This window comes from Austrofundulus limnaeus, unplaced genomic scaffold (assembly GCF_001266775.1).
Source record: "Austrofundulus limnaeus strain Quisiro unplaced genomic scaffold, Austrofundulus_limnaeus-1.0 Scaffold31, whole genome shotgun sequence".
Taxonomy (NCBI): Eukaryota; Metazoa; Chordata; class Actinopteri; order Cyprinodontiformes; family Rivulidae; genus Austrofundulus; species Austrofundulus limnaeus.
Window position 1 is genome coordinate 651260 of NW_013952433.1, and position 24741 is coordinate 676000.

Genomic DNA, 24741 nt, shown 5'->3' on the forward strand with positions numbered 1-24741 from the left:
AATGCAAAGTGAGGGGGACTTAATGTAAAAAAATGATTAGARATCACAACATTACATAAAATTGTCACAGCTATATATTTCATTGTTCAGTGCCACAATGAACAGTTCTGTTTTTGAAAAAATCCTCACACAAAATATGATTTACATTACATTTTCCTCATAGCAATGAAAGCAAAAGTTTTTGCTAAAGACAAAAAAAGGCACAAGATTTGAAAATTGTCACCTGAATTTTCTCTTCAATTTTTTATTGCAAAGAAATAACTTGAAGAAAAAAACAAGTAAAAAAAACCTTGATATATGTCTCACGTGTGCAAAATGAGAGTTTAAAGTAAAATTATTGCAAAATGTGATAATAAAGAATGATCTGGTTTCAGCTCACTACTGAGAATCACATCTTAAAAAGAGAACAATAAATTTTACATCATTATGTTTACCTCTTAGCTCTGAAATGAGGCAACCCAAAGAAAAGATGTGAATACATTTAAASCAAAAACTTTTTTTTTCCAGCTTTCACAAATTTTCACATCCAGAGGTATAATGAAAGAAGACACTAGCTGTGTAAGATTGCTCATGAACGAGTTCTGCCGTCCTGCTCCACGGTGAAATTTGATTCCACTCTGCAAAAAAGAAAGAAAAAAAAGTCTGTTAGAAGAATCGGGTTTCATAAAAAGTTCGTTATAGGTTTTGTCTCTGATCGTCCTGCTCCCAAGTGCCAACAGTGGATTTATTGCCACTGTAAACACGACTACTGCTGCGTGATTTAAAGGTCACATTGGGGAGTTGAACACATGTTCTGTAAGAAACCCACATCAACAAACAGCTCAGAGGAGTTGGACTGAATCATGAGAAGCTTTTGTCTCTAACCGCAGCCTGACTTTCTGTAGACCTCACAGTCAAACAGAAAACCACACCACCCTTCTTTAAACTGAGCTCTGCTGCCACCAAAGGGAACTTGAATGCAACGCGTTTCTCCGACTCAGAAGTGGCCCCTGAATTATTATTTCAGCAAGTTATCTCCACAGTTAGAAAGACTTCGATAGATGAATCAAACGGACACTCACACGTCTTTGTTTCGAAAGTGGTTGTTGTACTGCAGAATCTGTAGGGAGCTCTCCTCTTCTTCTGGCACCTGTAGACAAAACAATAAGCGCATAAATAAAAAGGGGCAAACCATCGGAGTTTCTGTTTCATTCGTTTAATGTCGGAAACTGGACAAACCATAAACATTACTTTATAAATAGAGGTGAAGGAATGACAGAGGATTTAACTATGTAAATAACGTGATGGAAAAAAAAGAGTGTGGGCAACTATAAATAGCGAAATGTTTCAGAATTCGTAAACCGTGAATCCATACTTTAAATAAAAAAAGCGTTCATCTCTCACCTCCCAGTAAGCCTCATCGTCGAAGCAGTTGTCATCTGCAGGATCGCCCCAGATGGGTAATCTTAAGATGGCACCTGTAGGAAGAAAAGTGAACATAAACCTACTGGACTCAAACATCCCATTTCTGTGTATCCTGTCTCTAACGGTGGTGGTTTTCTTACCAACAATGATTCCGCCGCCGATACCGAAGCAGAGAGCCACACAGAGGCCCCCAGCCTGGTGTCCTCCCTGCACTGCGGGAACCAACTTAAACATGTTGACCAACCTTTAAAATATATACAAAACGAGGGGTAATTCTCAGTGTTGACCATTCACAATTGAAAACACAATTTGATAAAAAGACACACATCACTACTCTAATGTCTGCTATTTTAAGTGTTTGTTAATGTCAGAGAACCTTATGTGTCCTCCGGCTCGTTAGAAAAGAAAACCTACCCTTCATGCCCATAAACCGACTCTGAAGCAGCTGCAGCACTGATGGCTCCGACTATTCCACCAATGACTCCAGGCATGGCGTGGAGGTTGTGGATTCCACACGTGTCCTGGATCTTCAAGTACTTCTCCAGGAACGGCTGGAAGAAGCGAGACGGTTGATGAGCTTACCTTGAGAGCTGAACCCAGCATGATCTCTTTTCTCACGATAGCTACGAAACACAAGACAGGGGTCGTACCGTGAGGTAGATGTAACCGAGCGTGGACACAACCCCACAGCAGAAGCCCACAATAAGAGCCCCGTAAGGCATCAGCATGAACTCTGCTGCTGTTCCCACTGCCACGCCTCCGGCAAGCGTGGAGTTCTGGATGTGAACCTGAGACGGAGAGGAAGCAGATTAAAGCTTTATGATGGAAGAGTCTAAARGTGGATTTTGTTGTGAAATCAAAACATAAAAAGCAGAAAAGTCAGGAGCAGTTCGAGAACATGCCACCTCTTAGCGTTTTTCTTACTGTAAACCTTCACAGCTACGCCAATATCCTTTCATCATATTCTTGTTCATTAAAGCTTATAATACAAGACGATTTTTATGATTTTGTTTACCATGTCTAGCTTGCCATGTTTCTGGAAGAGGCTTGAAATAGCAAAGGTAGTGAGCACAGTCGCAGCCAGACACAGGTAGGTGTTGATGGCTGCTCTGTGCTGCCCGTCGCCGTGATCAGCGATGGCCGAGTTGAAGCTGGGCCAGAACATCCACAGGTAGAGGGTACCTGTGAAGAAAGCGAGGGCAGGATAAAGGTCAGGTTAGGACCTTAAGAAAACCACAATATTACACGCAGTTGTGCGCTAAATCCAACTCACCGATCATAGCGAAGACGTCTGAATGGTAGACGGAGCGCTGCAGGCTGGAGCTCTGCTCCAGATTTGGACGATAGAGCATCCATGAAATGCTAAGGCCGTAATAAGCTCCAAACGTGTGGATCACCATGGAGCCTCCAGCATCTCTGGCCTTCAGGGATGAAAATAAGAAAATGAGCTGTAGAGGAACTGCACGAGACAAAAAGAGGGTTGTACTTAACATTTTGTTCTGAAAAAAAAAGCTAACTTTTATGACTTACATGGATGAGATTCAGGATAATATATTCCTCCACAGCAAACAGCGTAACCCCAAACAGAGTCAAAACCATCAGCTGGACAGGACTAACTTTTCCCAGCAGCGCTCCGTAGGCGATCAAGCAGCCAGCCACACAAAAATCTGCATTGATTAAGCTGCAGAGAGAATGCATACTTATCTTAAGTAATCTGTGCAAGTCAAAAACTAAAGAGAATTTATTTTGTCTAGTGTTGTGCCCATATCCTGAATTCTTTGATCCAGACAGTTAATTTGTTTTCTAAATAATAAAACCATAAACATATCAGTTTTATCCATGGAGGCAAACAGAAAAACCACATGCTGAATCTTATGGTTTGACACGCAGTGAGTTGGCTGCTCTTCAACAGTATCGTCACCTGACAGTTCAAGTTTCTGTTTATCTTTTAACCTCAAACATGAAATCTAATTCACCTGGAAATATCTGCTCGTGAACCTGTCAGTCAAACTGGTGACTCCGCCCTGATTTATGGGGCCACGCAGGTGCAGGTATATAAGTATTGTAGAATTTCAGGCAAATTAAAACAAAAACTGGCTTTTGATGCACTTAACACATTCGCTTGTAGATTATATACAGTAGCTTACTTTTCAACCCCAATTAGGATCTTCCCATCAACCAGGTGGTGGAACCAGCCCTGCATCAGCAGTGCCCACTGGAGCCCAAAGGAAGCAAGTAGGAAGCTGAACCCCACTCCGCCAAAACTGTAGCGCTTCAGAAATGTCATCAGGAAGCCAAACCCCACAAAGATCATCACATGTACATCCTGGAAACCTGCATAAGGTATATGAGGAGAGATGAGAGTTTCAATGAAAAAAAAAATCAGAATTTGATCTTGTTGGGCAGCTGAAGATGAAGATGCTGACTCAGTATGTGTCAGGACAATGTCAGGTGTTCAAACAACAGACATGTGAACACAGGTGCTCCTTTCAAGCCTTAAAATGTTAGGGCAATGTCTACTCTTCTTAAAGACGGAAAATGMATGTGAAAATATAATAATAGTATATGATGTTAATATAATGGTATTAATATTCCAATTTTTTTCACAAGTTCCTGAAAATAATAAGAAATTTATGAAGATTGAATGTTTACTGGTGCATATAAAAAAAAAAAACGCTCACTGAATAAAACTAGTTTCATAAGAAAAACACAATAGAAACCACGGTTCAGAGAAATTTGTGAAAGACTGTTTGATAAAATGAATTATTTAAGGACAATGACATGTGAGAACAAAGACAGCTGAGTCATTCTGCAGTGCTGTTTGGACAGAACATCACAGCTGCATAGAACTGTGGAGGAGGCATCATGGTCAGGGCAGCAAAACTAACTCGTGCACTGAACGACCCTCAGTCACTGAGAAAATATCAAACGCAAATTTGCATCAACAACACACAGGTTGAGTCTTTCAATTAGATAAAGATCACCTGTAAGGTAACCAGAATATAATTTATCCCAGAGAAATTTATGCATTAAATCATGTTTTATTTTTTTTTTAAATTCAATCACAAAAATGGTTCATATCATTGCACATTTTTCAGCTAGCGCTGTGCTTGCTTGGCCATTAAAGATCATTTAGAAAAAGCACTGAAAATGTATATTATTTACCCTAATCATACTTTAAACTAGCTAAAGATATGTGTATATATACAAACACAAAAGGACAACACAATGTGATCTTTACAGAATCTGGATTTAGACGTGTGTATCAGTGAAGCTGCATGCCAGACAAACCTGTCCAGTTTGCACCAGCAGTTTGCGTTTAGAACATGTCTCCACGATGCAAGTTGGCATGAGGGCATATTATATAAGAGAGGGGTATCAATTGGAGATGAATCAAGGGTCACCCTTGATGTGCTAGGGGAGTATTAGGATGCATATACAGGTTTTAACATCCAGGAGTTTAAGAAAATGTCTCTGAAGCAGTTGTGGGATAGAAAAAAGGTGAAGATGGAGCAAGTAAAGGGAAGGAGAATTAAACGCAATGTGAATAGAAAACTCAAAAAGTTAAAGAAAGCTGCTCATTGTGTAGGTGGCTATTAAAACAAGCTTAGATYAGTGATCAAAGTAAATTATAAATTAATGAATGTCATGCTGAGCAGCTCAGTTGGTAGGGTAGATGCCTCTCAGCAAGAGGACCAAAAACATGTTAGGTTAACTGGTAACTAAACTGTTAGGTGTAAGTGAATGTTTGTCTCTATCTGTCTRTGTGATGGACTGGAGACCTGTCCAGGGTGTACCCTGCCCCTCACACAGTGACTGCTGGATATGGGCACCAGTGACCCTGAAAGGTTATAAATAATGGCTGGATGAATGGATGGTAATATTTTCTCTTTTTTTTCTACAATGTGTGGATGCCAGCATCTTACGAGACCATACTGCAGCTGCCAGACACGTCACAATGCAGACTGAAACACTTTTTTTTGTCAATTTAGCAAGAAACACATCATCAGGGTAACTGCTTTAATACAGTATGTTAGAGCAAATAAAGAATTGAAGCTTCAGACTTGATCTCAGCCTAACCAAAAAGAAAAAAAAACTTTCTCCACAGAATTTAAAACACAAATTAGGTTAGATATTAATTAAAATATAACGTTTTTAAAAACAAAGTAGTAAGCTTATACAAGTCATGCATGGACATTTAAAAAAAGCCTCAGGAGAGTCAAACCCTTGGGAAATACAGTACATGACTGCAAGTGCCTTTGTCAACAATTTTGAATAAAAGATTATCCCAGTATGAGATCTAACATTAACTTAATATCACGAACAACGTTCAACTTCTAGTGAAAAATAAATCATTAAACAAGTATCTAAAAGGTTCTAAATTTGAACATAAAAACGTTCCTTTTTTCAGCTCTTTCTTAAATTAAAAAACAGCGATTACTTTAAAGTCCTTTTTGAAAAGAAGAAAACAGAGGTGAACCTACTTGGATATCTGAAGTAGAAGTCATTCTCGATGTCGCTTGTTATATTTTTGAGTTTTTTGTGCTCTGCCCAGCGTATGTCTGACTCCTCGTTGTAACGGATAAAAATTCCAAACAGGATGATCATGGCGGTCTGCCATATGACACAAACCGCTGGAAGGCTCAAGCGAATGTTGGTGTTTTTCGTGCGGTCGCACATCTCCCTGAAGCTCTGGCAGGCTCCCATTGTTTCAGCCCAGTTGAAATCCTTGAAGTCGTTGAAGGGCTGCCTTCTTCTGCTGAAGGAGACAAGAGAGTGTAGAGAAGCCTCAGAGCATCCTCAAGTTCAAGTGGGATTCTGGGCCGAGGACACGCCCACAGCAGCTCCTCCCTCTCTGCATGTGGGGGGTGTTCTTGCCTCCTTTCAGAGCCGTTCGTCTGGATGATATTTTCAATTGCAACGATGTGTTTTCATTATCAACAATAAAGTAGCATAAACAAATTCTAAGGGTATGTTGTCAGAGGAAACAGGATTCATATCTTGTTGAAAAAATGGATGACAGTATAGGCTAATTTTAAAGATTAATTTTATAGATTCTCTTTCTTTTTGCTTAATGAAACAAAAACTGCAGTCCACTTCTGACCTCCTCCCTTAATACAAACACTCTTTGCAAGTCAATAAAAGTCAAAAGGCACTTCTGTGAAACATCAGAGCATCCTGATGGGTTTTCACTCCTTTTGGACTTTGTCTTTATATCACAGGGTGGAGGCCTTTTCATCTCATTATAAACATCTACTCCTGTGAAACGTGAATTGTAATTTATGTTCACGTGCCTCTAACCTCTTTAAAAGAGAGCGTCACAGATGATGCATTCAGAAACAGAATCACGATTTACAGCTGAAGCTTATATAAGTTTTAAAACTATATTTTATTTTGCATTAAAAACATGTTTTATCCACAGCTTTAAAATCACTTTAAAAATATAAACTAATCAGAGAAGTTACCAATCAAACAAGACTGTGATATATTGAGCCTGAGAAGTGAACATTAGTTTTTTTCTTTCTCTCAACAAGAGAAGAATGCTGTACAAACTTCTCCACGCCCATTTAGCCTTACATAACTGCTCATTACAACTTCCATTTGATCTTTCTCCTTTTTTAACAGTACATTTTGAACTCCACATAAAGCACAACCCCTGGCAAAAAGTATGGAATGACCAGTCTTGGATGATCACTCATTCAGACATTTCATTCTGTAAAACAAACTCAGATCAAAAACATGATACAATAATAAGATCATTCCAAAGTGCAACTTGCTGGCTTTCAGGAACACTTAAAGAAATGAAGAGAAAACATTGTGGAAGTCAGTGAATGTTACTTTTATTGACCATGCACAGGGAAAAAAAATATGGAATCACTCAATAGTGAGGGAAAAAAGTATGGAATCATGAAAAACAGATAAACAAAAGATCGTTCAAAATACATCACTAGTATTTAGTTGCACCAACTTTGGCTTTTATACTGGCTCGCAGTCTCTGAGGTGTGGCAATTTCCACAGTCTTTGATGATATGGGGCTGCATGTCAGGCAAAGGCACTGGGGAGATGACTATGGTTAATTATTCTGTCAATGCACAAGTTTACATTGACATTTTGACAGTTTTCTCATCCCGTCAATTGAACAGATGTTTGGGGGTGATGAAATAATTTTCCAAGATGACAATTCATCGTGCCATAGGGCAAAAACAGTGAAGGCATTCCTTGGAGAAAGACACATTCAGTCTATGTCATGGCCTGCAAATAGTCCAGATCTCAACTCAATTGAAAACCTGTGGTGGAAATTGGAAAAAATGGTCCACAAGAAGGCTCCGACCTGCAAAGCTGATCTGGCAACAAGAGAGTTGGCACCAAATTGATGAAGAATACTGTTTGTCACTCATCAAGTCCATGCCTCAGAGACTGAAAGCCGTTATAAAAACCAAAGGTGGTTCAACTAAATAGTCATGTATTTTGAATGGTCTTTTGTTTATCTGTTTTCATGATTCCATACTTTTTTCCCTGTGCTTGGTCAATAAAGTAACATTCACTGACTTCCAATGTTTTCTCTTCATTTCTTTGAGTGTTCCTGAAAGCCAACAAGTTGCACTTTGGAATGACCTTATTATTGRATCATGTTTTTGATCTGAGTTTGTTTTACAGAATGAAATGTCTGAATCCAAGACTGGTGATTCCATACTCTTTGCCAGGGGTTGTAGCATTAATAGGCTTTCAGCTGATGATTTATAAGGCAACTCATTCACTGCAGCAGGTATTTTGGAAAAAAAAAGAGAAAAGAAAACAAAAAAGAAAAATCACCTTTCAAAAGTTGTATTGTACCAAGTTGGGAGTGTCCTGACGTTCTTCTCATGGCACCTAGTACGATGGAAAATATTCTGAAATGTCTTAAAGCCTTTATGCTTTTCCTTAAATTTCTCTATATTGGTACATTTACCGAGTTTGCAGCAAAACATTTCAGCTCATCCTGATCCTGCTTGTTTAGATGTTACTGTTCTATAAAGGGGTGTCCTTTCTTAACGTATGGACTGAGGTAATGAGTCATTTCTGCGAATATCATGCCAAGAAAGTCAGGTACACGAGACTTGGATAAACATGTCAGCTCACTGACCATTGTGTGCTTGTTTGGATTTTCATGTCACTGTGACGACAAATGCTCAAAGCTGCCAGGAATGGATGGGACTTAAAAAATGGTAAAGCTTGACACATAAATTTAACAATTTGTTGCAAAAAAAGTTATTTTTTTTCCTCCAACACAATTAATGAACATTTTGTCCTACTCTTCTTCACTGAAGTGTATCAGAAGAATACAAGAAAGCTGAATAAACAGAAGATTGTGCTTCCCCTGATGAACACACTCATTAAACTGGATGAACAGATTTGTGTTTAATGATCTTACAGCTCAGCCTAACTCTGCTACCCTGGTGATGTCACTCTGGCAGATGATGTGCTCTTCTAGGATGATGCGCTGCAGTTTTTCGCCTGGACAAATCTGATAAAAGGACCAAAATCTAACTTCAACGCTAGAAAATGATGATGTATGGCATTACAAATTTGCCATAAATCTGATGAACTTGTTTTTACCCCAACAGCCCTGTTGATCCTGAGATTATACAGTGTCATTAACACATCCTCCAAGTGTTTCTCTTTGTCACAAAGGAAGAGACTAAATACAGTCATAAGATCTCATTTATGGAAAACCACATGCCTCCGTAAACATTTTCAAACTGTACACTGACCTTAGTGTTGACTGTAAATGTGCACTAAAAAATCATCTAACCTACAAGTCATAAGGGATCGTGAGTTTGGAGAATTGTACCACTCAGACTCTTTGTTAGTGTGTCAATAAACATCATCTTTTCTTTATCTTGAGAGCAAAAATTTTGACCAAACAAAAATGTATCATATTTAATGTAACATTTAACATTAATACTGGCTCTGTTTACCCATTTTATCAAGATGTTTATGTTGAAAAGAATTTAAATTAAATGTATGTAGCTGGTTCGGTTTCTTTACAGCAGAGTTTCACCTATGGTTAAAAAAAAATACTGATTTCTATTAGTTATTTTAACTCTTGGTTAATATCTGACCCTATATAAACAGTCAGCCAATCTTAAAAAAATGGATACAACTCAGTCAATTTAAAGCTACTGAAATAAGATTTGGTGTGGTAGTAGTTGAGAGTAACCCCCAACATGTATTCTGAGAGCTCATGGAGTTTTTGAACAAAAAAATGTGCCACTACCTTTAAGGGATCTATTTTTGCAAAATATATAAACAGATAAATGGATTGTAATAAAACTATGAGAAATAATTAAGTAATGAACATCTATGATTAATTACTTTTGGAGTCACCRAATTCAAGATGGCCCCCACAGTAATTATGCATTACGTCAACAAAATATGACAACAATTATTGTAATTCAGTCAATTTTACAGATATTGGGCTTAAATTTGGTGTAACAGAGTCAGTCACAACATACTCTCAACTTTACATTTTATTGCATGAGTTGTGCATAACATTATTTTCAATCTTTAACCAAAATGCTTTTATTTTAACATAATGTATATCGGACTAACTCTGGCATGAAATGTTTACATCATCCTAATATTTATTCAAATAAAACAGTAATCAAGTGAATCTGAATAAATATATTTGTAACCTTTAATTTATAGTTCAGGCAGGATGTGAAACATTCAGTACATGCACGTGTAAACATTTTGCAACATTGCATAAAAGGCACTCAACAAGGCATTTGGTGACAAAGTGCAACTTAGTGTGAAGATCATGACTAATGTTGTTACTTAACATTGGCAAGCAAAAGACTGGCTGAGCACAAGTTACAGTGACCTCCAAAAGAGTATAAAGAGTTCATCTAAAGCAAGTTTACCGTATTATTTTTGGTTTGTCAAATTAGGAATTAAAAACTAAAYCACAGAGTGCAAAAAATTTCATACAGCTTTTTATTAAACTTTAAAGCTTATCTAGCTTTTAAAGTTATATTTGCTCATAATCAGGGAAAAAAAAATTGCTGGCAGTAGTGACACGTGCTGACTAAACAGACAAACTATGATGGCTGAAAACGAAGRAATCAGCCAAGTGCGTCAATGGAAACGTGATTTTACATGACGTTTTGCTCAATTTTGCAATGCTTTCAAAATCTAATAGTTGGCATAAACAATGATAAAAGACTGAGGTTAGATGGTTAGAAAACTAAACTATTTAACTAAAACATTGGAGGTAGACACACCAGACTTTTTYGACAAGACATCAAAAGATAACCTTTTTTCCATCCTTTTAGAAACAGTCATAGAACCCTGTATATCCAAGTACTTTTGGTTGTGTATCATGTTTCAAAACCCAAAATACAGATACAGCAATATGTTTAACTGCATACTTTTTGTTCTCCTTTTTTTACCCGTTTCCCTGCAAATCCCCCCCAAAAAAGGCATTTTGACAAATATAACTATAAATTAAATACTTTATTTAATTTTTTTACCGGAGGATATTGAAAATGTAAACTGAAGTTCATGGAAAGAGAACTCGTTCATGTATGAGTTCTCTTTTAAAACTATTTTCATGCATTATGATGCCAGTAAAAGYTTGGAGAGCTGCTGCTCCAATCTGTGAAACTCATCATCAGGTAGGAGGTAACTCTGTACGATCTTCATGACATCTTCTTCCGTGGCACACTCGTAGTCCTTTTTGCTTTTAAATGGTAAATGTCCTGCCAGCTCACAAAGAGCGACGCTCATGTCAGTTTCCTCCTTGGCACCGAAGCAGGCTTTTCTGGGCCAGATGGCAATCCGTACACCGTTTCTTAAACAGCGATCCTCTGCGCTCCGCATGTGCTCACACGGCGGACATCCTCTTGTCAAGAACAGATTGTGAGCAATGTTTTCACCCACTAAAAAGTCTGTGACTTCACAGATGCTTCTTGCCACCTTCTCCACCTCCTCCGCTTCTGTGTAAAACACAAATCCTGACGGGAAGTCTTGCATGTGATAAAATCTTTTTTCAGGTACCAAAGGCTTCACTGGGCTGGATTCRATCTTAAGCTCGTGGTCTAAGTAATACCCATGAAGGTGTAAATGATTGACAGACGCAAAGGCTCCGAGACTGTTAAATCCAGCCCGAAAACAGGGGTTAGAGCTTAGAAGCACGGACTCGATGCCGACCTGGATTGTGGTTCTTGTCAAGATTTGTGGGAAACCGCATGCGGGATCTGGAACAAAGAGACAATGTCCGAACTCCAACGGGCTCACATTGATCAGTACAACTGTCCTACAAGACTGAYGCACCTGTCCATCAGTCAACTCGATGCCTCCATCTGTGGCCTTTATCATCTCAAATATAACTTCATCAGGATTGATTTTGTTAAAGTTAAATTGATTATGGGTGAACTCCTGCCTAATGCTCAGTATTTCCTGAGGTTTCCTTCTCTCTTCTCCTCGCTTAATATTTAGCTGAGCCACGTAGCCACACGAGCCTGGCAGGATACGTGTATCCAAGTCACCCAGATAGTAGCGGAAAAGTCCCCTATCCATCCTGCCTGTCCAGCCGTCTCGGATGGTTGTGTCAAACCTTGTAGGTGGTAGCACCATCTTGGGACAATTTTCACTCCATCTCAGATCAGTGACAAAGTCCTGGCGGCTGTACACAAACTGCAGCGTCATGMTTGGATCTGTTCAGGGTCAGTAAAACCAGGGAAATGTGAGATTTGCTGAATCCTAAACAACACAATCTTCAAATGAACTTAGCTCATAGTTTTACTGATAAGAGTTTAGCTGTTTACCACAAATAAACAGCTGTGAAATACAAATGCTTATATCTGAATGTTTAAGTGAGCTAAAGCAATGTTTTCTGATGTACAACAAAATTAAACCAAGAAACATTATAAAGCTTGAATCAATTAATTCTAACTTCTTTTTAAACTCAAAAACTACATTTTGAATTTAATGATTAAGAATAAATGGAGACGAGGTTGATATCAGAAAATGCTAGCTCTGAAATCAGGCGTTAACATATTTGTTTCAATGAAAATGCTTAATAACGTTGAATTTATTGAACACTTCACCTTTCTGTATGAAACTTCGAGTTAAGGTCAACGTCTTCAAACTTAGAGCAAACGTATTGCGTTAAAAATATTATATTTTTTCTCACACTGACTCATAACTTGAAGCCTCTTTAGTAGCAACACCGGCAACCTGGCTAGCTAACTAACTTCCGCGTCTATGACGTTTACTGTTGTTCCGGTTTCACTCTCCAAAATAAAAGCATAAATAATGTTGACATTTAGCGATGTATTTTTAAAACGTTTATTTTTGACGCATTTGCCTACTTTTTTATGTGGTTTACACAGTTAAACCACATAAATGTTTTGAAACAATAAACTTTTGTTCATTGCATTTAAGTTTAAATTTAAAAAAAGTATTTGTTACTTTCTTATTGTTACTATCTGGTTATTTATGGTAGGAAAACTTATGTGTTCACAAATATCTGGCCCAGATATTTCCAGCTTCATTACTTAAAGTGCAATATTTATCTGCTGAGTAACGTTCAAGGTTTTCATAGCTGCTGACCCATAGGCTAAATAGAGTTTGAAAGAATGACCAGCTGTCCAGTGCAACTCTAGATTATTTTTAGTCTCTACTTACTTTTGGAGCTAAAGCAGGCAGTGACTAGTAGAGGGATGAGTCACTGCTGAAGAGCCTTGGAGGGTTCTCCACACTAAAAGTTGTTTATCACTCCAAGCAAGCTGGATTAAAGTTCACTTTTGTCTCCTAKATTTTAGCCCAAATCGAAGAAGGTAAAAAGATGGAAACAACTGACAATGAAGTAAGTACAACTGTGAAGTTGTTATTGTTGTTGTTTTATATATATAAAAGTTGTCTGTAATGTAAATAAGTGTGGACCTAGATAGTCGAAGAATGACTTTTGATTTAGATACAGAGTATAGAAAATCCCATTGGGGTCTTTATGAAATCAAATGTTTATTGTTTTAAAGGTTAGAAAATAACAGGTTTTCACATTAAGCAGAGCAGTGCTTCTTCCAATTCAGCACAGTTATATTTAACTCCATCAAATGTTTTTGTTATAAACACACAATGACCAGAAGGTATCAGTAGAATTAAAAAGGTAACTTGCAACAAAATCTAATGCAGGCATTAAGGTACTTATTATTACAACAAAATAATCAGCTTTAAAAAAAAAAAGAGAGAGAGAGACGGAAAAAAACCCCGTCATGTTAGTGTTCTACATTTTAGTTTAGAATTTTCTCATAATTTCTGTCCTTTTTCTCTTTTAGATGAAAGATAAACCTGAAGAAAAACCTCAAATCCCCAAATTAAATGGTATGGAGAATTCTAACTCATTGACTTCATTGTCCTTCCAGGTTCTTGAATCCATTTATCCTGTTGTTGTGGAATCTAGATAGCACTGTTAATTTTCAGTTAAATAAAAATAATCAGACATGATTTTAAAAGTAAAACTACAACACTTTCATTAAATTAAAACATTTTTTAAAGTATCCACACAGGTATACCTACTACTACATATTGACGTTTTACATAATTATATCTTGTTTCAAATATTTTCCTWGACTGCAATGTGTTTTATAACTTTCATTACAAGTTCCACATTTTTTCTTTTATTAAAAATGTTAAAGAACTCAGTAACCTAAGAAAGAATACACACCCAGATGAGAGTAGAAGGGCACTTGAAAAGTACGCACCATGAAAGTCAAAGGCATATTATTTGAGGGCATTGTTCAAAGACAGGTGATTGAACACCACATTAAATCTTGGCATGTTCCTGGTGTGTTGCTGTGTATAAAGCTCTTTGTTATATGGCGGAACCTTTCAGAAAAAAATACTGAACTTATTTTTCTTATTTAATTATTCAGCAGGTTAGTTTGCGAGATTTTTTGTGCCAATTTAATGTGCTAAATGCTTCACTTTAATCATTGCTTCTCTTTTCTCGCTCTAGGACAGTCAGCTTCTTCTGCAGAGAATCAAGAAAACAGTGCTCAGGTCCAAACTGTCTCCAAAACAGATAAAGAAAATGCTATTAAGCCAAAACTCCAGATAACTTTTAACACATTCACGGTCAAGAATGGGGCAGATCTAAAAGTAGAGATCCCTGTGACTGGGCACCCTGCACCAAAGATTGAATGGCAAAAAGATGGTCAGGCAGTTAAGGAAACATCAAGGCTAGAGGTTTTAACTAAAGCATCACTGACTGTCCTACATATCAGACATGCTGCCAGGGAGCACTTTGGGCAGTATTCTGTTACAGCCAGCAACAGTGCTGGAAAAGACACAGGTGAAGTCACTGTGGTTGTTCTTGAGAGGCCAGATCCACCTTCAGGGCCTGTGAGGGTTGATGAGGTCAGTTCTGACTATGTTATTATCTCTTGGGAGCCACCTGAATATACAGGAGGCTGTCAGCTAGACAATTACATAGTGGAGAAACGGGAAACTACAAGTACAGAGTGGCAAACTGTGTCAGCAACAACAGTAAGAACCACAATCAAAGTCACAAAATTGAAAACGGGAAATGAATACCAGTTCAGAGTGTTTGCCGAAAATAGGCACGGAAAAAGCACAGCAGTCACCTCTCCAGTTGTGACGGCACAGTATCCATTTAGTGTCCCTGCTGCTCCTGGCACTCCCTATGTGTCCAGTGTGACTAAGTACAACATGGTGGTTGAGTGGGAGCCTCCACTCAGTGATGGAGGCAGCCCCATCACTGGCTATCACATTGAACGTAAAGAGAAGAACAGCATTTTATGGACCAAGTTAAACAAATTTGGGATACCTGACACTCGCTTTAAAACAAGTGGATTGGAGGAAAGCATTGAGTATGAATTCAGAGTCTTTGCTGAAAATATTGCTGGACTAAGTCAATGTAGTAATACATCTGAATGCTATGTAGCAAGAGACCCCTGTGATGCACCTGGGAAACCTGAAGCTGTTGTTGTGACCAGAGACAGCATCACCCTTCAGTGGGAAAAACCCAAGTATGATGGAGGAAGCACTATTACAGGATACATTGTTGAAAAGAAGGAGCTGCCAGATGGTAGATGGATGAAGGCAAACTTCACCAATGTCATTGAGAATCTCTTCACCATCACAGGTCTTACAGGAGGTCAAAGTTATGAGTTTAGGGTAACTGCCAAGAACAGTGCTGGTGTTTGGAGTATGCCCTCAGAAAGCATCACCATTCTTGCTCAGGATGTTATCGAAGGACCCACTGCATTTATTGACCCCAAGTTTAAGAGCACTACTGTTGTTCAAACAGGAGAGGCATTTGTTATTGATGCCGATTACTTTGGAAAGCCCCTTCCAGAAGTTAGATGGCTGAAAGATGGAAAAGAAATTGACAAAGTTACACCAAGAATAGAGATAAAAAGCACTATCACTCATACAACGCTCACTGTCAGAGAATGCACACGTGTGGATGGAGGGCGGTATGTCTTGAGCCTCAGTAACATTGGTGGAATGACATCCATTCCAGTTAATGTTAAAGTCTTAGACAGACCTGGTCCACCCGATGGACCACTGAAAGTGAAAGTTGTGAGTGCAGAGAAGTGCAATCTTCACTGGAATCCCCCTCTACAAGATGGAGGTGCTACTGTCACCCATTACATTATTGAAAAAAGAGAGACCAGTCGAGTCACCTGGACAGGGGTTGAACCTCATGTTGAAGCTGCAAGTTACAAAGTGTCAAAACTCGTACCTGGCAAAGAATACATATTCAGAATTGCTGGTGTGAATAAATTTGGTGTTGGTGAATTTCTCGAATCAGAACCTTTTATTGCTCAAAATCCTTTCACAACACCTAGCGCACCTTCTACCCCTGTAGCTAGTGCTGTGACCAGTGACTCAGTTCTACTAACATGGGAAAGGCCTGAAAGTGATGGAGGCTCAGAGATTGATGGCTACATTCTGGAGAAACGTGACAAAGAGGGTGTCCGATGGACAAAATGCAACAAAAGGAGGCTAAATGACTTGCGTTTTCGATGCACAGGGCTTACTGAAGGGCATTACTATCAGTTTAGAGTTCTTGCAGAGAATGCTGCAGGWGTGGGTGCACCCAGTGAACCAAGTGAGTATATTAAAGTATGTGAAGCTATTTACCCTCCTGGTCCACCTAGCAACCCAAAAGTGACAGATTATTCCAGCAGCACTGTTTCTCTGTTTTGGTCAAAACCCATCTATGATGGTGGAGCAACCATTAGTGGGTATGTTGTTGAGATGAAAGAAGCAGCAGAGGATGAATGGATTACATGCACATCAAGTCCAGGTGTACAGGACACAAACTACACTGTGACAAGACTCAGAGAAAATACAGAATACAATTTTCGCATATGTGCAATAAATTCTGCTGGTGTTGGAGAACATGTAGCTCTTCCTGGGTCTGTGGTTCCAATTGAGAAAGTAGAAGCACCAGAGATTGAAATGGACACTGCTTTGAGGAAAACAGTCAATGTTCGAGCCTGTTCCACCTTACGTCTCTATGTTACCTTCAGAGGAAAACCAGAACCTGAAATTAGGTGGTCAAAGGAAAGTGACACTCTAAGCGAGCGTGCTCAGATTGAGATAACAAACTCATATACTGTTCTACTAATAGAGAATGTCAACAGAAATGACAGTGGAAAGTATGTGTTGACTGCTGAGAACTGCTGTGGCACTAAATCAGCATTCATCAATGTCAGAGTTTTGGATTCCCCCAGTGCACCAATGGCTTTAGAAGTAAAGGACGTAAAGAGAGACTCTGTATCCATCTCCTGGGAACCCCCTCTAATTGATGGAGGAGCAAAGATTTCTCACTACATTGTAGAAAAGCGTGAGGAGGCCAGGAAAGCTTTCACGAGTGTCTGTGGCAACTGCGTAAGAAATTTCTATAAGATTGACAATCTACAGGAAGGATGCTTCTACTACTTCCGTGTCCTGGCAGTAAATGAGTTCGGCACTGGACTACCAACAGAAACTCCAGAGGCAGTTAAAGTGTCTGAAGCTCCCCTGCCACCTGGCAAAATCACTCTGAGCGACATCACTTGTAACAGTGCAAGACTCTCTTGGGAAAAGCCTGATCATGATGGAGGGAGCAAAATCACAAGTTACATTGTAGAAATGCAAGCTGAGGGGGAAGATACATGGATTAAATATTCAGAGAGTAAAGCACAAGAAGTGGCTGTAAATGGGCTGACACAAGGAAAGGAGTATTTCTTCAGAGTCAGTGCTGTTAATGAAAAGGGAAGGAGTGAACCAAAATCTCTGTTGACACCCGTTATGGTAAAAGATACCAGTGCTGAACCTGTTTTTAATCTACTGACCAACACGTTTAGTGTAAAGGCAGGAAATGATCTGAAGATTGATATTCCATTCATGGGAGTGCCACCACCAATGGTAGCCTGGAAAAGAGAGGGAAATACCCTGAAAGAGACAAGCAGGATAAATGTACGCACATCTGACARGACGTCTCAAATTATTATCAAAGACGCAACCAGGATTGATGCTGGTACATATAAGATAATTTTAACTAATTCCATAGGAACTGCATCAGCTGAAATCTTTGTGAATGTTTATGAAAGACCTGGACCACCTACTGACCTCAGCATAGATGATGTGAGCGCTGACTTTGTGTCTCTATCATGGCAGCCCCCATTTTACACTGGTGGGTGTCCGATAAGTAACTACATTGTTGAAAAAAGAGACACGGGCAGCTCAATATGGCAGACTGTGTCAGCAACAGTCGCAAGATCATCAGTCAAAATTTCCCGTCTGACACAAGGCACTGAATATCAATTTCGTGTTGCTACAGAGAATCGTTATGGAAAAAGCCCGTTCATTGAAACAGATACTATAGTTGCCCAGTATCCTTTCAGGCCACCTGGTCCACCAACCAGCCTCCATGTTGTGCAGGCCTCAAAGTCTGTAATGACCATTGCTTGGAGCCAGCCAGACAGTGACGGTGGCAGCCCTATTATTGGTTATCATATTGAAAGCAAAGATCAAAGTAGTATTTTATGGACAAAACTAAACCGAAACCCAGTGACGGAGAACCAATATAAAGTTACAAGTGTTGAAGAAGGTCTTGTATATGAGTTCAGGGTCTGTGCTGAAAATATGGCTGGTGCTGGACCCTGCAGTCAGACGTCTGAACCTGTACCAGCAAGAGACCCATGTGAGCCTCCTTACAATCTCACAGTAACCAATGTGACAAACGCTTCAGTTTCACTCTCATGGGACAAACCAAAATACGACGGAGGGGCTAAAGTAACTGGCTACATTGTTGAGCGTAAAGAACTGCCAGATAGTTGCTGGCTTAAGTGCAACTTCACAAATTTATTGGACACCTTCCTGGAAGTGACAGAACTCACAGAGGGTGAACAATATGATTTTCGTGTCATTGCAAAGAATGCAGCTGATCTCTTCAGTGCACCCTCTGAAACCACTGGGCCTATTACAGTCCAGCATGATGTGGAGCCACCCAAAATTATCTTGGATGACCAATTTAGACAGGTGGTAGTGGTCAAAGCTGGAGAGCTTCTAAGAATAGATGCTGACATCTCTGGCCGCCCTAATCCAACTGTGTCTTGGTTAAAAAATGGAAGAAATACTGGGACCAAAGGAAGAGTTGAGATAATGGCAACAAAGACTCATACCTCTTTCCTTATCAGAGAGTGTGTTAGGAAAGATTCTGGGCAGTATACTCTGACCTTGCAAAATACAGCTGGTACTACGTCGAAAGTTATCACCTGCAAGGTGCTGGACAGGCCAGGCCCTCCAGCTGGCCCTCTGGAAGTGTCTGGCCTGTCAGCAGAAAAGTGCACATTGTCTTGGGGACCCCCTCAAGAAACTGGTGGTGCAGAAATTTTACATTATGTTGTTGAAAAGTGTGAAACAAGTCGTGTTTCCTGGACTCTTTTGTATGGAGACATGATGGCAACATCTTGTAAGGTAACAAAGCTTCTCAAAGGAAATGAGTACCTGTTTAGGGTGAGGGCAGTCAACAAATATGGGGACGGTGAGGTTTTGGAGAGTGTGCCAATAAAAGCCATGGATCCCTTCACTGTCCCATCTGCTCCAACAGATGTGGAGGTCTCAAGTGCGACCAGTGACACAATGACTGTCTGCTGGAAAAGGCCTGTCTCTGATGGTGGTAGTCCTATCAGTGGTTACATCATTGAGAAAAGGGAAAAGCATGGTGTTCGCTGGGTCAGGGTCAATAAAAAAACTGTCTATGACCTACGAGTTAAGGCCTCAGGCCTACACGAGGGATGRGAGTATGAATTTAGAATTTTTGCTGAAAATACTGCAGGTCTAAGTGAGCCTAGTATACCATGTCCTCTTACTCTGGCAGAAGATCCCAAGTTTCTCCCCTCCCCTCCAACAAAGCCCACTGTAGTTGATTCATCCAGGTCATCCATCTTTCTGACATGGAACAAGCCTTTGTTTGATGGGGGAGCACCAATTACAGGGTACAAAGTTGAATTCAGAAAATCAACAGAGGAAGACTGGACTGTTGGTGTTCACAACACAGATAAAACTGAATGTACAGTAACTGGACTCACAACTGGAGCAGAATATGTTTTTACAGTTAGATCRATCAATAAGATGGGTATCAGTGAACCCAGTCCTGAAACAGATCCTGAAATAGCCATTGACAGAGAGGAGGAGCCCAGATTCGATATTAGCCCRGAGATGAGGAAGACCTTGCTTGTTAAAGATGGCAGTTGCTTCACCTTGACCGTGCCTTTCACAGGCAAACCTACTCCTAGTGTGTCATGGGACAAAGTAGATGTAGATCTTAGGGTAAGAGGAGTTATCAGCACCAGCAGTACTGTCACATCTATTTCAGTGGAACAGGCAACGCGTGATGATTCTGGCAAATACACAGTGAAACTCCAAAARGTTGCTGGATCTGCATCTTTAACCCTGAATGTGAGGGTTTTGGATTCACCTGGGCCTCCGAACAACATAACAGTCAAAGATGTGACTAAGAACTCTGCTACTGTTACCTGGGACATCCCTGAGAATGAGGGAGGAGCCCCTGTGAAGAACTACCTTGTAGACATAAAAGAAATTAGTAGGAAGGGGTGGACAAGACTCACGGACAAATGTCGCCGACTGTCCTACAAGGTTTCTGACCTGGAGGAGGGAGGAATCTACTTCTTCAGAGTCACTGGTGAAAARGAGTATGGCACTGGGGTTCCAGCTGAGACCAAAGAAGGAACAAAAATGACAGGTACAACCTCAACAATAATTACATTCRCTGTACAGTATTTTGTAAATAGTTAAATATTTCTTTGGTGTTTTTGTTCTGTTCCAGATCCAACAGACTGGGAAACAAACCAAGGAGCTTAGCTTGTTCCCCCCCGAGTTGAAGTAATCATCGCTTCATCATCTAACAAGATTTGCCTTCTTTTTTAACTTCCAATACATTCAGTTGTTTTTAAAGTTGTTTGTTCAGTTATGCTCATCCTTTGTTTAACTGCTCTTTTTTGGTAACTAAATGATCTATAACTTGCTGTAAAACTAAAACTATTTATAAGGTATTAAAGTAACATTTTTCTTTAATTTTATTTTTTATTGTATCATGTATTTTAGATTGTTTCACTGGGTGTTCTTGCAAGCTTTTAAAGGTTTTGGTATTTTAAATTAATTTTGTGTTGCATGTTTGAGCCCAATGTCAAAGATAAGTCTCCATTTTATGGAATGTTATGGACAATAATGTTATCTGGGTTGATTAAAGTACTTGTTTTAGATAGTATTATGAATAACAGATTTTTTTTTCATAGAATGGAAGAGTACCTTTACTGTTGTGTTTTAAAACTGCAATAAGACAATGCTGAGTTTAAGTTATACTCAGTAATCGGACTAAAGCAAAAGTATCAATGCAGCAAAAATAAAACACTGCAAAAAGCYTTGTCTGAGATTTGTAAATTCGATTTTGGACAAATAAACCAAGTTCTCTAAATTTCTGGGTATCATGTCATTTTAAATGCAGTGTTTTATGTATATCTGCTAGAGTGATTCTGTGTAATTTTATTTCTTTATAAAAGAGGAAAATACTTTTAATTTTACATACTGCGTCATTTCAGTATTTAGTCATCATTTGCCTTTAATAAGTGAAATCTATGACCTTCATTTTAAATGTTTATTTTGTCGCATCCAGCAATCTGGAGGCAAGAACTATTTAAAATGAATAATATTGAACAGAAATTATATACAAAAAGTTAGCTTTTCGTTACAAACGGCGCCCCATATTTTCGGGACCGTTATTATGAAGACAAAAAACACTTTTTAGACCCGCCCATAAATAAATTTAAAAAAAAAAAGAAAACGAGAACGCGCATTGGTACAGCGGCGCGCACGCATTCAAACCCGGAAGTAAGCAATACCGAATACTTTTTCGTCGCAGTTCAGTGAGTGTTGAGTTTTATCAACAACAGAAGTAAATATTCTTGTAGAAAGGCGTAAAATGGGAACTACATCAAGTCAACTTAATAAAAATGATCTGTCAGAATACCAAGTAAGTATTTATCGTCAATTCTATCCGCATTTTTAGGGGTACTAACTCTTCAGCTGCTAAAGTTAAAAAAAAAGGTAAATAATTTAACGTAACAGCTAAATTAAATTAAATAAAAGTTCCAGTACAAAATATAACATTTGAGTCATAATACAAGGGGAAAATATATGTTTTAATCGCTGTATCACGTTTATGTTAAGCTGATTTCCATAATTAAGAACACGACAAAGGGTCCATTTTATTTTTGTATTTTTCCACAACTACCTTTAGGAGCTGACCTTTCTGACAAAACAAGAAATCCTTCTGTAAGTGAGAAGTTTTGAGCAAATTAAAAACATTTAWTCCCGACGTAACTTTGTGATGTTTTTTTTTTTTTTAATTTGTGGCTGCTTTATTGTTATTTTTTTAGGGCTCATAAGAGATTCACAGAACTGCAGTCCAAAGAACAGAAAGGTGTTCTACATTTAAGAGTTCCCATGGAGAAGATTCATAGTCTGCCTGAGCTGAAGGTGACAAAATTGTTCAGTTAATAAGAGATGGGGTGGTGGTTTTCTTAGTTCTTGTTCACGTATGTGCTATAATCTGCTTTGCAGGAAGTAGCTAAGTATTAAAAAATGAACTTTGTACTTGTTCTTGTCCTAGTCCAACCCTTTCAGGAAAAGAATCTGCCAGGTATTCTCAACATCTGAGGATAAAGATGGAAGCCTCACCTTTGAAGATTTCCTGGATCTTCTGAGTGCCTTCAGTGACTCAGCCACTATAGAAATCAAATCCCACTACGCATTTCGTATATTTGGTAATTATATTGATAAAGCTTTAGTTAGGTAAATTTGCCTGTAAAGATGCAGATCTGGTGCAATCTTTGTATTTTCAGACTTTGATGACGACGGAACCCTCGGTTATGGTGATCTGGAGAAACTGGTCAACTGCTTGACCATCCCAGAAGACAAGCAGAAAGACACAGAAGAGACGGGATTAACRAGAGAGGAAATGAAACAGCTCATAACCAATGTGAGTTTACTGTAGATTTTTCTCCTAYTGTGGTTGTAAAATGGTGTTTCAAAGCAAAAWGTCAGACTAGACATACTTTTTTCTTCATACTATTTAGATCCTTGATGAATCAGATATTGACAAGGATGGGACTGTGAACCTCTCKGAGTTTCAGCATGTCATTTCAAGATCTCCAGATTTTGTCAGGTAGTTAAAAAGCTCATTAGTGTRGTCAAAAAAGTAGATATTTTACACAAAAATGGTTTACTAACTCTTAATTTCATTTTCCAGTTCTTTCAAGATTGTGCTGTGAAGACTTCTACTTTGCTGTGGAAATGCTGCGCTTTTTACTCTCCTACTAAWGTTTTGGATACTTTTGATGCCTTAAAATCTAATAACTTGTACATTTTCCTGTCTTAACATTTTATGCATTGGTTGTGAAATTTCTATATATATTTTTTAAACGTATGTAAAATAAAAGTTTAAAAAATAGTACAAAAGTAATTTATTTAAACATCAACAAATAATTTACTACAAACCACACTTCATAACCAGTAAGAAAAGTATTTGTTAGGATATTTAGCAGGTTTGTTTTTGAGTTGGTACTTCCTTCGTGACAGCGGCAGTAAAAGTGTTCCACGGCCCACACACCACATCGACGACGAGCAGATTCTCAGCGCTGAAGAACTCCACACACTGAGGCTCATCTAAACTGTTTAAGGTTTGGTGTCCAAGTTGGCCGTATTCACCTGAGAAAACAAAATAGCTCAACGAACTGCATGCTTATGTTTAGTTTGATCAGACTGGTTGTTATAGTWAGCATTAAATTCAGTTTTAATGTCTTTATGTGGTCAAACTTACCCCATCCCCAAGTGTACAGATTGCCCATGGCTGAAATGTGGAAAATGATGTATAAATGGCCCTTTCCACAAAAAAATAAAAATAATAATAATAAATTTTYATGTTTATTTTATACAAGACATCTTACTTGTGACTGCAGCAGTGTGCCGGGAGCCACAGCCGACTGTCCTGATTTCACACGAAGGACTGACATCCAGCAGAGCAGGGAATCCTTGGATTGAGATGAATACATCATCTTGTTTCTCTTCATGTAGCTCCTCTTTAGAAGATGTGCAGACATCTTGACACAATTCTGTGCAAGAGTCAAGAACACCAAAACTTTTAGGAAGATTTTACTTTAAGTCAACTTTAAAAATCGAGAAACCCAATTTTGTTTTATCACACTTTTTTTGCATTAAAAAATACAGAATTTCCTCATTACTTAGTCCTAARGACTTGTATCCAAACATTTTGAAATGTACTATCAAACTGAATGTGTTTTATTAATAAAATGTTGGCAAGATTTTGAGTTTTCAATCTATTATCTTAATGCCAAACCTGCTTGTTGGGAACTCTTCTGTTGCGAGTCTTTCCTCAAACCTCGCGATGGAAGTCCAAGCTGGCCGCTCTCGTTCCAGCCCCACACATACAGATCACCTCCACCTGCAAAGAAAAGTTAACTTGTTATTTTTCCTCCACCTCTCTTTTCTTTAAGGCAACCCTTTTATTCAACACTTGCCACTAARGCAGACAGAGTGCCAGCCTCCGGCAGCCACAGAGCTCATAGGCACCCCCCACAGGGCTTCCACCGTCCTGGGCTCCTCCTCTGAGGTCAGTCCTCCATGCCCCAGCTGACCATGGCTGTCACATTCACACAAATCATTTTACAGCGGGTAAAATAAGTACTGAAGACGTCACCATTTTTCTCAGTAAATATATTACTAGAGGTGCTAATG

At 38.9% G+C, this 24741-nt stretch overlaps 5 protein-coding genes across 7 annotated transcripts in view; 2 read left to right on the forward strand and 3 right to left on the reverse strand.

The window, feature by feature from the left end:
- Nucleotides 1-228: 228 nt before the first annotated feature.
- On the reverse strand, nucleotides 229-6242 carry rhcgb (Rh family, C glycoprotein b). Its single transcript, XM_014005520.1, has 11 exons — nucleotides 5889-6242; nucleotides 3552-3738; nucleotides 2935-3085; nucleotides 2678-2825; nucleotides 2420-2586; nucleotides 2055-2192; nucleotides 1819-1955; nucleotides 1545-1648; nucleotides 1384-1457; nucleotides 1062-1129; nucleotides 229-617 (listed from the first exon to the last, which is right to left on the reverse strand). The coding sequence occupies exons 1-11, from the start codon at nucleotides 6109-6111 to the stop codon at nucleotides 569-571; spliced, it is 1446 nt and encodes a 481-aa protein (XP_013860974.1). The 5' UTR covers nucleotides 6112-6242; the 3' UTR covers nucleotides 229-568.
- A 3811-nt stretch (nucleotides 6243-10053) lies between these two features.
- Nucleotides 10054-12642, reverse strand: gdpgp1 (GDP-D-glucose phosphorylase 1). The gene is made up of 2 exons (XM_014005521.1): nucleotides 12495-12642; nucleotides 10054-12101 (listed from the first exon to the last, which is right to left on the reverse strand). Exon 2 carries the CDS (start codon nucleotides 12091-12093, stop codon nucleotides 11002-11004), a length of 1092 nt encoding a protein of 363 aa, XP_013860975.1. The 5' UTR covers nucleotides 12094-12101; nucleotides 12495-12642; the 3' UTR covers nucleotides 10054-11001.
- Nucleotides 12643-12926: 284 nt separating this feature from the next.
- LOC106515627 (titin) lies at nucleotides 12927-21504 on the forward strand. Its single transcript, XM_014005523.1, has 4 exons — nucleotides 12927-13255; nucleotides 13725-13770; nucleotides 14405-20671; nucleotides 20756-21504. The coding sequence occupies exons 1-4, from the start codon at nucleotides 13235-13237 to the stop codon at nucleotides 20788-20790; spliced, it is 6369 nt and encodes a 2122-aa protein (XP_013860977.1). The 5' UTR covers nucleotides 12927-13234; the 3' UTR covers nucleotides 20791-21504.
- Nucleotides 21505-21801: 297 nt separating this feature from the next.
- cib1 (calcium and integrin binding 1 (calmyrin)) lies at nucleotides 21802-23437 on the forward strand. Its single transcript, XM_014005528.1, has 7 exons — nucleotides 21802-21958; nucleotides 22226-22260; nucleotides 22365-22464; nucleotides 22598-22751; nucleotides 22830-22966; nucleotides 23064-23152; nucleotides 23237-23437. The coding sequence occupies exons 1-7, from the start codon at nucleotides 21908-21910 to the stop codon at nucleotides 23256-23258; spliced, it is 588 nt and encodes a 195-aa protein (XP_013860982.1). The 5' UTR covers nucleotides 21802-21907; the 3' UTR covers nucleotides 23259-23437.
- Nucleotides 23436-24741, reverse strand: part of rccd1 (RCC1 domain containing 1) — a 3434-nt gene continuing 2128 nt past the window's right edge. For all 3 annotated transcript variants that reach the window (XM_014005526.1, XM_014005527.1, XM_014005525.1), the window contains exons 4-8: nucleotides 24525-24646; nucleotides 24344-24448; nucleotides 23934-24098; nucleotides 23807-23836; nucleotides 23436-23694 (exon numbers count right to left, since the gene is read on the reverse strand). In XM_014005526.1, coding sequence (XP_013860980.1) covers nucleotides 23525-23694; nucleotides 23807-23836; nucleotides 23934-24098; nucleotides 24344-24448; nucleotides 24525-24646 — 592 coding nt within the window. In that variant the 3' untranslated portion in view covers nucleotides 23436-23524. The remainder of the gene's footprint in view (nucleotides 23695-23806; nucleotides 23837-23933; nucleotides 24099-24343; nucleotides 24449-24524; nucleotides 24647-24741) is intronic.